We start from the raw sequence: 12,506 nt of genomic DNA on the forward strand, positions 1-12,506 counted from the left end.
AATGGGATCCGATGCCCTCTTCTGGTGTGTCTGAAGACAGCAACAGTCTACTCACATATATAAAATAAATAAATCTTTAAAAAATTAGTACAACTTTGGGGAAATTTTTTCATGATAATTATCACAGTAAAAGGTAGTTTGCATTGAAACTCCCTTGCAAAGCACATGTCTTTTGCAAAGTACCCATGGCCTCTTCCACAAGAGTGGGTTCTATTGACTGAGAAACAATGTTCAGAATAAGGGTCTAGAGAGGATACCATGCCATGCTGGTGATTGTGGTCATAGGCATCATAGCTGGGTAGGACTGTTGGCTGCTTCCTTAATTTTGAAGCTAGCATATTGCTTGGCTATCTTTTAAAGTTGTATCTATGTATTTGTATGTGGGTGTGTGCCTGTGAATACAAGGGGCTAGAGAAGCCAGAAGAGGGATAGTAGGTCCCTGAAGCTGGAGTTGCAGGTGGTTGCGAGCCACCTGATATGGTCCTCTGAATTCTTAATTGCTGAACCATCTTTCCCTATATTTATTTTTAATTTTTAAAGGCAAGGTCTCATTGTATAGCCTGGCTGACCTGTAACTTACTATGTAAACCAGATGGTCTTGAACTCACATTGGTCCACTTGCCTTTACCTCTGGCATGCTGAGATTAAAGGCATTCCACCATGACTAGCTACTTTTTTCATGTGTATTGTTTATATATATGTTTTTAAATAGTCTGTGTAATAAGAATTATTTGCAAGAATAGGGGTGGAGAGGTAGCTCACTGGTAGACTATGTAAAAAGCATATTTAAGTGGAGAAAAATAGCACAAAGGCTAAAAAATCACAACAGAATTCCTGAAGAGAATCCAATCCAATTCTCTCTGTAGCTTTCTCTTTCTCTCTCTCTCTTTTTTTTTCTTCATGTTTTTCCATGGAGGGTATCAGACCTAAGGACTGCATGTTAAGCAAGATCTCTATCACTGAGCTGCATACAACCTCTGTGCATCCTTTAGCTTGTACCCATATGTCTAAAGAGAGCCAACAACATGTGCCAAGGCAGTGGATAATTTTACTTTTTTATGTTTTGTGTATTTACATAATAGCTATGTGGTCCAAAATGTTATATTAGTCAATTAGCCTGTGATAACTTCACTTTGGAATATTTGTTTTAAAGCACAATTTTACCTATAATAGAATTAAGTACATCTTGTATCTCTTAAGGAATAAACTACTTTAAAAAACATTAAATTTGGCTAATAGCAGTAGCTTAACTCTGAATAGAAGACAAGAAAATGTCAGTGTGACTGTGAGGGTGACATTTCCTCTTAAATACTTTCAAGTAACTCATAGCATTTAGATTCAGCTTTATTTCTGTTAGGTGAACATATCCTGAATTTCAGAATATTTCCTCCTTTTCTCTGTTCCTGGGATAGTTTTCTTGGTTTTGAGATCTATAAATACTTCTTCATGCAAGTCTTCTTGGTGCTGTGATTTTAATCTATGAAATCAAATGAAGAGAAGGAAGTGGTGGAAAGGAAGAGGGATGGGAGGAAGAGAAGGGATCAGAGTCCAGATCTGTTGTTTATATTACTTGAAAACACTCCATTTCTGAGAATCTAGGTCTTCTCTGGTGGGAAAACCCTTGAGGTAGCTTTTCCCAAGAACATACCAGAATTGTCCTCCGACTTGTCACTCCATACTGGAAATCCCCATCTGCCATGAGTGTTTCCTCTTTTCTTTTCTTCCTTTGGAGACAACAACAATATGATTAGAAGCCAAGGACTCGAGTAGCAAAGATGTACACTGGGGTCTTGGTGACTAGCTAGTACTCCCATGACTGTGCTGGGTTGTCTGGTTTATCCCTAAAAATACCAGGACTTCACCAGGATATGAAAAAGCAAGTGAGATCATGTTTAAACAACCTTACACCATTTCAGAAATATAAATTCTCACTGAACGTTACTTTTTTGTTATTCATTCATTTGTTTATTTATTCTTTCAGTGCCAGATTACAAGCGGGGCAGCCGCTGGAGATACAAGTGAACAAGAACACAGTCATGGTCTTCAAGTGCTTACTGGGGTGATAGATAAGGAGATGGTTCCATTGCTAGAGACATGGTCTTCAAAAGACATTGGGAGAAGTATGGGAGGATAAACCAGAACTAGAGAGGAGTAGGGGCTCCTGAAGCAACGTTGCCTTTGTTGTGTTCTTACTCATGCTCATGGTGTTTAGGGTAGTGTTGGAGGGAGAGGCATGCTCACTGGTTGAGGAGGCAGAGCTCCATGTGCTCAGGGAAATGGAGGGATTGTAGTAATGAAGCTAGACCTGCTGACTTGCGGTGACACAACTCTGTAGTATCAGCTGACAAAATCATTCCTAATAAAAGTCATATCTAGGAATTGGAACCTGGTAACGTGCTCTCCTGGCAGCTCTGCTCAAGGGTCTTTGCTACCTGTGACTCCAAATGCTGGCACTGACAATCATGGACAAGGAAGAACAAAGGATGAAAATAGTGTGTAGCTTTAAGCAACATTTTAACATCTGCTCTCCCTCTGGCAGGAACAAAAATACTCAAAGAGATATTTATCCCTTCTTTTAGCTACCAGACTATTGAAACCCAAATTTGAATTTCCCCAGGAATCTCATTCTGGGAAAAGGGAAAGACTGACTCCTGATGCCCCCCCCCCCCCCCCCCCCCCCCCCCGATTGTGGAGAGGAGAGCTTGTCTTCTGGAGAGAGATTGCACACAGTTCTGACAACCTGCCAGGTTACCATGTAGGGTGGACTATAACCTAGGTAATGATAATGGAAAGTACCACATGTTGACTAAGACTTCTTGTCATGAGTTTGCCTAGCTTGTTATAGGCAGGGACCTGAAGATGAACTTGAGGAACCTCCTTAGAGACTCTCTCTCTCTCTTTCTCATATATATATATGCATGCATGTATGTATGTGTCTTCAGACACACCAGAAGAAGACATCAGATCCCATTATAGATGGCTGTGAGTCACCATGTGGTTGCTGAGAATTGGACTCAGTCAATTCTCAAGCAGTCAGTGCTCTTAACCTCTGAGCCATTTCTCCAGCCCCCAGTTTCTCTTTCTTGTGGTGACCACTTTGAATACATCTCCTTTCTCCGCTTGTCACTGTTACTTGTTTATTGGCATGTGGAGGACAGGAGTGGCCAAGCCTAGGTTGTTAGGGCTGCACGGCCCAGGCTCTGGCCCAAACAATTCTGAACAAATGTATAAGAAAATAGTGAGTGAGGATAGGAATTAGAATGTGAAGGGAGCTTGTTGCAGACCAGGTTTGGCAGCTTATCCGGTCTCTTCTGCCAGCTTCTCCCTGATACCTCACTGCAAGGTGGTTTTCTAGTCACCTTCAGAGATGACGTTTTCTGCCGGAGACTGATGATGCTTCAGAATTCCAAGATCCTATTGGACAATGGTGGCAACTAAAGGTCAGAAGCTGGTATGTTAATCCTTGAGAACAGGGAGCTGGAGAGAGCTGACAGAACAGCAAAGCCAGTGGCATCCAGGATATTCTACAAGGGACTTTCCCCTTTGTGCTATGAGTTTTAAAAAGTATATTACTCTACCATATACATTAATAATTTTAGTTTAGCTAATGACTGTCTAATAAGAGCTTCAAATACAATTTTCATTAGGATATTGAAATATTCAAGCAAGCTTTTTGATTGTCTTATTTAGCACAGGTACTCTGTAAGCCATTCTTCAGAATGGAACCCCCTAGAATAAAATGACACAGTTTAAGGTGTTATTAAAGTGGGGGGAGTGGACATTGGGGTCCCATTCCTAAGAAGTTTCTGCAATTGATACTGCCCAGCGAAGAGAAAATCAGCTTTCTCCAATGGAGTCTCATTAGGTAAATTAATCATACTTTAGAGCAGGCTACATAACCAGAAGTAGCTGGCCCACTACTAACTGATGGTATATTTTGTAGACTTTTTGCTTTATTTTTGCTTTGTTTGGAGGTTTTTGTTTTCTTTGTTTTGTCTCATGGTCTTTATGGTCTTTTGCTTATTTGTTTTTACATTTTTGAATGTGTGTGTGTGTGTGTGTGTGTGTATTTGAGAGACAGAGAAAGAACGTAAAGTTGGGTGGGTAGGGAGGTGAGAAGGAAGATTTGGGAGGAATTGGGGGAGGGGAAACATGATCAAAAAAAGAAAAAAAAGGTTTTTCAGTGGGTGAGCACATAGCCACTTCAAGTACAGAAAACAAGAGGAATAATTTGGAAATTTTACAGAGTTCTTTCAGGGGGAGGGGGGAGAACCCCTGAAGCATGTTTAATAAACAATTTTGAAAATTAGTTTCATGGAGTGTCCTACCTCAGAAGCCAATGCCAAACTTGGAATATTAGGAGTATCAAGTTTCTTGAGGAGACAGCTCAGTCACAATCGTGGTCTCATTCAACCAACTTTCCACAGTGAGGGAATAGCACCTTCCCATGTCTCTGGCCTCAGGGAGAGGAGGCATCTGAGAGTCAAGGGGGTGGGGGTTGAGAATCCAGAAACTGTGGTGCACATATGGAGAAAGGTAGGACTCAGAATTTAACTGTTGATTTTGGATTGTTCTCGAGTAGTATGTTTGGTTTGCGGGTTCTGAGTCAGGTTGAGAAATGTCTTAGAGGTTCAAGAACCAAGAATCCAAAGTAAGTGTATGTGTGTGTGTGTGTGTTTAAAGACTTTATAAGCAAGGTTCTATAAGCTGGGGAGACACCAGGAATGGCCTTCTATGTTAACTTATATTAAAAGAGGGGAACATATTTCTACAGCAAAATGTATGCAGCAAGCAGTACCCTACCCCAGGACACCAAGTCACAACTGCAGTCCAGGCTCATTTAGGCAGTGAGGGAGGGTAAACAAGCACCACAAATTATCAGGCCAGCTAGTGGAAGATTAGTAGTAGCTGGGCAGAACTAAGACAGGATTGGAAGAAGGTAGGGGGATTGTCAACCTGGGCAAAATTCCTATCTTAGAATGACTATTCTATGCACAGAACTAAGAATACAGATAGATTGGCTAAGGGGAGAAATCTGTGTACAGTATCCATTATGAACTCCACCCCAGCAAAAGTGAAAGGAATTATTGAGAACAAAGGTTGCTGCTAAACTGGACAACACATTGAACTTGGGGATTTCCAACCCATCTACTCACATATAAGCAGACACAAGGACTCTTTTCTTATTCAGCCTCTGACTACAGACATGGCTTCTGTCCACACCTTGGTAAGTTGGGGTTTGGTAAATGAATGGGAAGGAAAAGTATTTCCATGTATTGGAGATACAGTTCCACAACTTGGGAGGGGACAGTGGTCTAGAAGGTGAGGCAGCTGGGTGAGGAACATTTAGGAGAAAAGGCAGACATTGATAACTGCACAATAGGAAGAGGGTACTCTGAAGAGAGGTTGGTCATTTGACTTATTAAACTTTTAAAATATTTTATTTATTATATGTGTGCATGTATCTGTAGGGTCAGAGCCAGAAGATAATCTTCAGGAGTCAGTTCTCTCTCTTCACCATGTTGGTTCTAGGGATCAAGCTTAGAGGTGAGGCTTGGCAGCAAGAGATTTTATTGACTGACTGACTGACTGATTGATTGATTGATTTACTTATTTGTTATTTATTTAAACAGCTGAGCCATTTTTGCCATTCCCACTTAGGAGAAATGGTAGGACACTTTGCTTCATGAGGCTGGCCAGATGTGAAATTAGGGAAATAACTCTCAGAGTTCTCAGCCTTAAGCTTCTCTCTCTTTTCAAAGGAAAACTTCATAAAACTTGTTTTTCTTGTTATTGGTGACATAACTAACACATTACCTTAAACAGGTTATGCTCCAATGTAAAGAATGTGCAATCAGGGCAATGTCCAATACAAGACAAAACTGAAGAAGAATATGGAATATCTAGGTTGGGGAGGTTTCTTGAATGGAGTATGAGGAAGTTTTCATAAAGTTTACAGGGCTGATTCTCCCCTAACTTAATTCTTCAGTAAATGAAGTTAAACTTAGATATAGTTTTTGTCTTCTGTGAGTGGGATCCTCATCTAATTTAAAAAGGATATTATGTTCTATAACAATAGATATAAAAATAAAAGAGATACAGATTAACACCATTAAGCACAGCATCACCACAACATGGACATTACCAGAAACGAATGGGAACATTAGTAAGACCGTAGCAGTGTAGAGACTATAACTTAATTAGGGTTCTTTCTGAATTAGTCACAGAGGGTGAGTCATGGCTGAGAGCATTCTGTGAGGCTGCCAAATCTTGGAAATCCTCTTTGGGTTTGTTTAAGGATCTGTATACAACTTTTGAAGCCCCATAGTTTCACGGACCTAATGTTCTGATGTGGGTTATAATATAGGAATTAAAAGTTTCAAGAGAGGGAGAGATGCAGATGGTTGAGAAGGAACCGGAGGGCCAACCAGTCAGAACAGTGAAGCTGAGGAGTAGGGGGTAGAGGATGGCAGGCATTCTTAGATGACTCTCTTGGCTTTCTTTGCTTAGGTTGTCCATTCAAAGAAATGGCCGTTAATGACCTTTGAGACCACTGAGAATGACAAAGTGAAGAAGATAAATGAACATATTAGGTCCCAAACCAAGGTCTCTGTACAGGACCAGATCCTTCTGCTAGACTCCAAAATCCTTAAGCCCCATAGAAAATTGTCATCTTATGGGATTGACAAGGAAACCACTATCCACCTTACCCTAAAGGTGGTGAAGCCCAGTGATGAAGAGCTGCCCTTGTTTCTGGTGGAGTCAAAAAACGAGGGGCAAAGGCACCTCCTCCAAGTTCGAAGATCCAGCTCAGTGGCCCAGGTGAAAGAGATGATCAAGAGTGTGACCGCTGTGATCCCTAAGAAGCAGGTTGTGAATTGCAATGGAAAGAAGCTGGAAGATGGAAAGATCATGGCTGACTACAACATCAAGAGTGGCAGTTTGCTCTTTCTGACAACACACTGCACTGGGGGATGACCACGGGGATGGGGTGACAAGAAGCTCAAAGCCGATTTCCTTTGAGCTATTACCAATCACGTCTCTTGATGATATAAAAAATTAATGAGAATGAAATAAATATTTGAGGGAAGTGGAGTAGATTAGAAGTATTTGTCAAGGAGTGTATTGGGGACATTTTGGATAGCATTGGAAATGTAAATGAGGAAAATACCTAATTAAAAAAATTAATTCTCAAAAAAAAGTATTTGTCAAGTCTGTGAATCTTGTTTCTAACATAGTTCATTAGCAGGGTTGTTGATGAGGGCAAAAGCTGAACCTTTAGTCAGGTGTGGTGGTGCAAACTTAATTCCAGGACTTGGGAGGCAGGGGAAGGTGGATCAATGAATGATTGTTGAACCAAATTGAATTTTAATTATAGAGTATAGAGAAATAACGTGTTATGGAATATGATTATTTACCATAACTGGATCATAGTCTAATAAATTGTTTAAATTCAGTCATCATCTTCTTATTTAAAGATATTTGGTATGAAATAAAACCTAACTCCTTCTCCATGTGTTGGGTGGGTAAGGAAGGGGAAGAGCCTTATCCTATCTGGCAGATGGGAGTTCCAGTTTAACCAGGGCCAGCACAATTGCCTATTATTTACAGACATTCTTTGACATTCTGTAGTGGGCATGGTGACCTGGCTAGGTTTGCATTAGTTGGACTGGCTCCCCAAGAATGGAAACCATATCTTGTTTCTGGAAGAGATCTCTGTAAGGTAGGGCCCATAACTTCTTGATTAACCCGAGAGAGACTCCACCTGATGGCCGAGGTCATGGAATATTTTAAGGTCTTTTGTAAGCCTGGAGAAAAAAATAAAGGTCAGTACCAGGGTGCTCATCATCTTATCTCCATGTGGATTCTTCAGGGCTGGTACAAAGTCTCCTCAGGGTGCATCTGGCCCCCTCCTGCATCCTGCTTCCCTCTTTACTGAAAGTCCCAAGAACCATTTATCACATCACTATTTAAGAGTGTTTATATATTTCAGGAGTCCCCTCTCGGCATCCCGCAAGAATCCAAACCCTACCCGGTGAGAGAAAAGAATCTCTCTACTAACCCAGAACTCACGGAGCACAAAACTTGCAGATCCTTATGCACAGACAAAAATTATGAGCATCCTATTTCCAGGACTCTGAGCCCTTCTCAGGTTTTTCACTGTCCCACCTATGGCCTCCCCAGACTCCGCAAGAGCCTCAGTGCCGCCCCCTTCACTTCCTTGTTCCTCAGTGTGTAGATGAGAGGATTGAGAGCGGGAGTGACCACCGTGTAGAAGAGCGAGACGAATTTGCCACGGCCCTGGTTGTAACTATGCGTAGGTTGCAGGTAGGTGTAGGTGGCAGAGCCATAAAATAGGCAGACGGCGGTCAAGTGAGAACCACACGTGCTCGCCGCTTTCCGCCAGCCAGAGCTGGAGTGCATGCCCCAGACCGCGCGGCCCACGGCGATGTAGGAGGCCAGGATGACCGCCGAAGGCACCAACAGGATGACCACACGCGCGGCGAACATCTGGCGCTCGGTGGCGCTGCGGCCGCCGCGGCAGGCCAGCTGTAGCAGCGCCGGCAACTCGCAGATGAAATGGTCCAGACAGCGAGGTGCGCACAGCGGACGCGCGGCTAGCAGGGCGGTCTGCGCCGCGGAGTTGGCCAGGCCACCGAGCCAGGAAGCTCCGGCCAGGGTGCGGCACAGTAGCGGCGAGGCGAGTGAGGTGTAGCGCAGAGGGTTGCATACGGCAGCCGCGCGGTCCAGCGCCATGATTGCCAGCAGCACGCACTCGGCGGAGCCCAGCGCCAGCGATGAGCACAGCTGAGCCATGCACCCAGCGCGCGGTAGCTGCAGCATTGAGCCGCGCAGGCTGGCCAGCAGCGGTGGCACCACACTAGTGGTGAAACCCACATCCACCAGAGCCAAGTGGCAAAGGAAGTAGTACATGGGTGTGTGCAGGCGAGGGTCGCGAATGGCCAGCAGCACCAACGCCGCGTTGCCTGTGAGCGTTAGTAGGTAGCAGAGAAGGACCAGTGCGAAGAGGACAGGCTGCAGAGAGGGCCAGTCGCTGAAACCCAGCAGTAGGAAGCGCTCCGCTGAGCTGTGGTTAGCCTGAGGGGGGAAACTCCAAGAAGGTTCGGAAGGCGAGACAAAAATATTTAATGCTAGACAGTGTTTCAGGCCTTGCGCTGGGAGGCAAAGGCCAGAAATTTCTGTGAATTCGAGGCCAGCCAGAGCTTCATAGTAAAACCCCGTCTTACCGCTATCCACAACAAACAAGAACCTCCAATATGGGATAAACTCGGCACATGCCCAAGTTTTAGTTTTGTTACATAGCCACATGTCAGTATTCCTTTACAAGTCCTTCAAGGGGGATAGAAACTCTGCTTAACAGGTGAGCCAATTAGAGACAATTTACAAGATCAAATTGTCCTAAGTCTATCGCTAGCTAACCTGGTCTGTGTTCCTGGTTCTGGTTGCCCTTCCAGGGATTAAGGAAGAAATTCAGCATCCCTCCTAAGTGCAGCTATAAAGATACTTTGCATATGAAGGGCATACTCCACTCTGAGCACCCTGCCCTCCCCCACCCCCGCCCCCAGTTTTCTTTAAAAGTGGGCATTGTCTAAGAGTTAAGCCTGAGTGAGACTAGATGGAGCAGTATTATCACCTTTTCTGTTTATGCAACAGTTAAAGCCAAATGCGCTCTGATAGGAGGAGTCAAGAAATATCTAGCTATAGAGTTTCCACTGGACTACACCAAATATGGTAACTGTAGCCAATCAAATATTTTTGTCCTTAGTCTCCTTTCCTTCCTCTCTGCCTCTGTTGTCTCTGCCTGTCTGGAGGTTTCTTCCCTTCTCTCCTTGCCTGCTTCTCTCTCTCCCGCCCTCCCTTCTTTTCAATTGGGTCTCAAGAAGCCCAGGTTGGCCTTCAGTTCTACTTGAGAGGCAGAGGATGGCCTTTGAACTCCTGATCCTTTTGTGTCAACCTCCAGAGAGCTGGGATTATAATCATGAGCTACAGTGTCCAGCATCCAAGCAAATGTTTTTTGCTTTACTTCTGTGTTCATCTTATCAAAATGTTCCCTATGTTTTCCCCCTGTGGCCCACTGAACCACTTTTGCCTTATTCAGAAATAGCTATTTGCTCAAATAAACCCGTTTAAAGTTTATTGTGCCTCGTTCCCCCTCCACCCTTGGGCTGGGGATTGAATCTGGAACCTTGCGCATGCTAAGTGTGCTCAGACTGAGCTATGCTCCTATTCTGTGATTTTGTTTTTAATATGTTATACTATTTTGTCTAACCTGTGGAGGCTGTATACAATGCACAAGACCTCCTTCTGTATATGTGACATCCAAGATCGCCACAGACTAGCCTGGTAGAGGAAAGAACACTTCCTGTCAGACCAGAAATGAGGAGCCCTCAGTCCTCGAACTGTACTCAGCTAAAACACCAGTGTCTGGTTGGTTATTTGAGATGTAGAAATCATTTCATCTCATTCTCCCTCAAGTTTGTCATGTGTAAATGGTGGTGGAATTTAACTTCTTGGGTCTATCATGGGCTTTCCTGTCAACTGTTTCTCAAACGTATTTAAAAGAAATGCAAGAAACAAAAAGGACCTCAATTTCAAGGCTCCAGGTATTGATACTGAATTCAGTAATCTGGTGATACAGAAATTATCATGGTTGATAGAATAGATAAAACTTGCACAAGAGTCTTTCTATGCATGTTTTATGACAGATATCACATATATAACTTGTGAACATACTTAGTGCTTTTAATTTAAAAAGAACCACAGCCCTCTGGCCTGGCAAGATGTCTTACCAGGTAGAGGCCCTTGCTGCCTGATGGCCTGAGTTTCAACTCTGGGATCCATACAGTGGAAGAGAACCGACTCCTTCAAGTTGTCCTCTGACCTTCACATGTATGATGTGGTATGCACCCTCCCACCCCCAATCGATCAATCACAAGCTTTTTAGTTTTTTTTTTTCAGGAAGTAATCCCTCTCCCTATACAACACCTTGCTTATCCTCACCAGGTAGAGTAAGTTTCAGTGTGAATAAGAACTTAAGGTTCCTTAGATTTGAGTCTCAATTGCTACTTTCTAGATGATACCCGTGGGCGTGTACCTAACCCCTCTGTGCCCCTATTCGTCCTATGGAAACATAAGTTGGTAACAAGAGTTAGATACACCGAGTGCTTTGAACAGTGCCTGGCACACAGTAGGTGAGTGTTAACTGTTATCACCCCTATTTATAAACTAGCATATACAGTTTTGTTTTTATTATTTGATTCTTTTTAGTGTTGGAAATTGAACCCAGGGCCTTGTGCATTGCTCATATATATCTCCCTACTGGTCACACACGGAATCATATCCCTGGCCTGGGAAATTGTTTTGTTTTTCAAGACAGAGTCTTATTATTATGTATTATTCTAAGCTGGCCTCGAACTCAGAATTGTCCTACTTTGGCCACCTGAGAGCTGAGACTATGTGTGTGTGTATGTGTGTGTGTGTGTGTGTTCCTGGACCACTCAAGCTCTAGGACATGAGGGGTAACAGACTTGATGTGAAGATCTACTTTCCTATCATGTATTAAGTTTAATATTTCCTCGATTGGAAATCAGGCAGAGTAGGGAGGAGATCAAAATTAAATGTGTCCACCGTCACATTGTTTATAAATGATAGAAGATTTTGACTTAAACCTGATTAACTCCAAGGTCTTGGCTGAATTCACAGGTTCTATTATGCCAGATTATGGGAGATAAAGGGACATGCAAAGCTTCATCTTTATTTCTAGACAACTTCATAGCATTGGAACATGAATGAAATTTAAGACATGGCAATAAACTGTGAAGTAGTAGTGGCTGGCTGGAGTTGTTGAATTACAAAAAGTCAAACTCTTCAGTGTTGGGATTGCATAACCATATATCAGCACAGCTAGGCAAGTCCTAAAACATTTGCCTTCAGGCATGAATGAAACGGGTACACACTTATAAAACTCCACAGACAATGTCTTTTTCTTATGTACAAATCCCCAAGAACACAGTTCTAACACACACCCACACCACTGAGTTTCAGAAGGCAAAATATGTTATAAATTCAATAGCGTGTCTTAAAACCTCCCTTGATCTTCTAGAACTCACCCTGAGCTGCAAAATCATTTATTCTTAGGGGAATGTAGCAAACTTACCTTCATGTTTAACCTCTGGTCCCCGTTTTCAGACTTGAGTTTATGTTGGTGTCTTGCTCGTGTTCTGGATGCTATGAGTTTGAAATGATGGAGGGAAAGATTAACAAAAGACACAAATAGTTGACTGTATGGGTTGCTGGAAGGAGTATCCGAGATCAGAGCCAGGCACTCTGGGAAGAAGACCAGGGGTGGATGCCATTCTGTTCAGCAGAGAAATAAATCAATGGTTTGGAAGGAGGATGCATAAGTTTGTGGAGTGGGCATACAGAAGCAAAGGTGGAGGCTGTTACTGGACAGTAAGGGGCACACGCAGGACAAAAGCTTGAGA

At 43.0% G+C, this 12,506-nt stretch overlaps 2 protein-coding genes across 2 annotated transcripts; one reads left to right on the forward strand and one right to left on the reverse strand.

Moving 5' to 3' along the window:
- Nucleotides 1-5,154: 5,154 nt before the first annotated feature.
- Nucleotides 5,155-7,103, forward strand: Ubd (ubiquitin D). The gene is made up of 2 exons (XM_021150111.1): nucleotides 5,155-5,227; nucleotides 6,511-7,103. Exons 1-2 carry the CDS (start codon nucleotides 5,207-5,209, stop codon nucleotides 6,976-6,978), a joined length of 489 nt encoding a protein of 162 aa, XP_021005770.1. The 5' UTR covers nucleotides 5,155-5,206; the 3' UTR covers nucleotides 6,979-7,103.
- A 973-nt stretch (nucleotides 7,104-8,076) lies between these two features.
- LOC110312175 (putative olfactory receptor 2I1) lies at nucleotides 8,077-9,369 on the reverse strand. The gene has a single exon (XM_021185728.1). It carries the CDS (start codon nucleotides 9,328-9,330, stop codon nucleotides 8,170-8,172), a length of 1,161 nt encoding a protein of 386 aa, XP_021041387.1. The 5' UTR covers nucleotides 9,331-9,369; the 3' UTR covers nucleotides 8,077-8,169.
- Nucleotides 9,370-12,506: the final 3,137 nt, after the last annotated feature.

Source organism: Mus caroli, chromosome 17 (genome assembly GCF_900094665.2).
Source record: "Mus caroli chromosome 17, CAROLI_EIJ_v1.1, whole genome shotgun sequence".
Lineage (NCBI taxonomy): Eukaryota > Metazoa > Chordata > Mammalia > Rodentia > Muridae > Mus > Mus caroli.

Excerpts from the sequence above, each read along its gene's own strand:
- Ubd (XM_021150111.1), top strand. The coding sequence starts at position 5,207 with ATGGCTTCTGTCCACACCTTG. Across the intron at positions 5,228-6,510 it reads TGGCTTCTGTCCACACCTTG|GTTGTCCATTCAAAGAAATG; the intron begins GTAAGTTGGGGT and ends TTCTTTGCTTAG.
- LOC110312175 (XM_021185728.1), bottom strand. The coding sequence starts at position 9,330 with ATGTGGCTATGTAACAAAACTAAAACTTGGGCATGTGCCGAGTTTATC.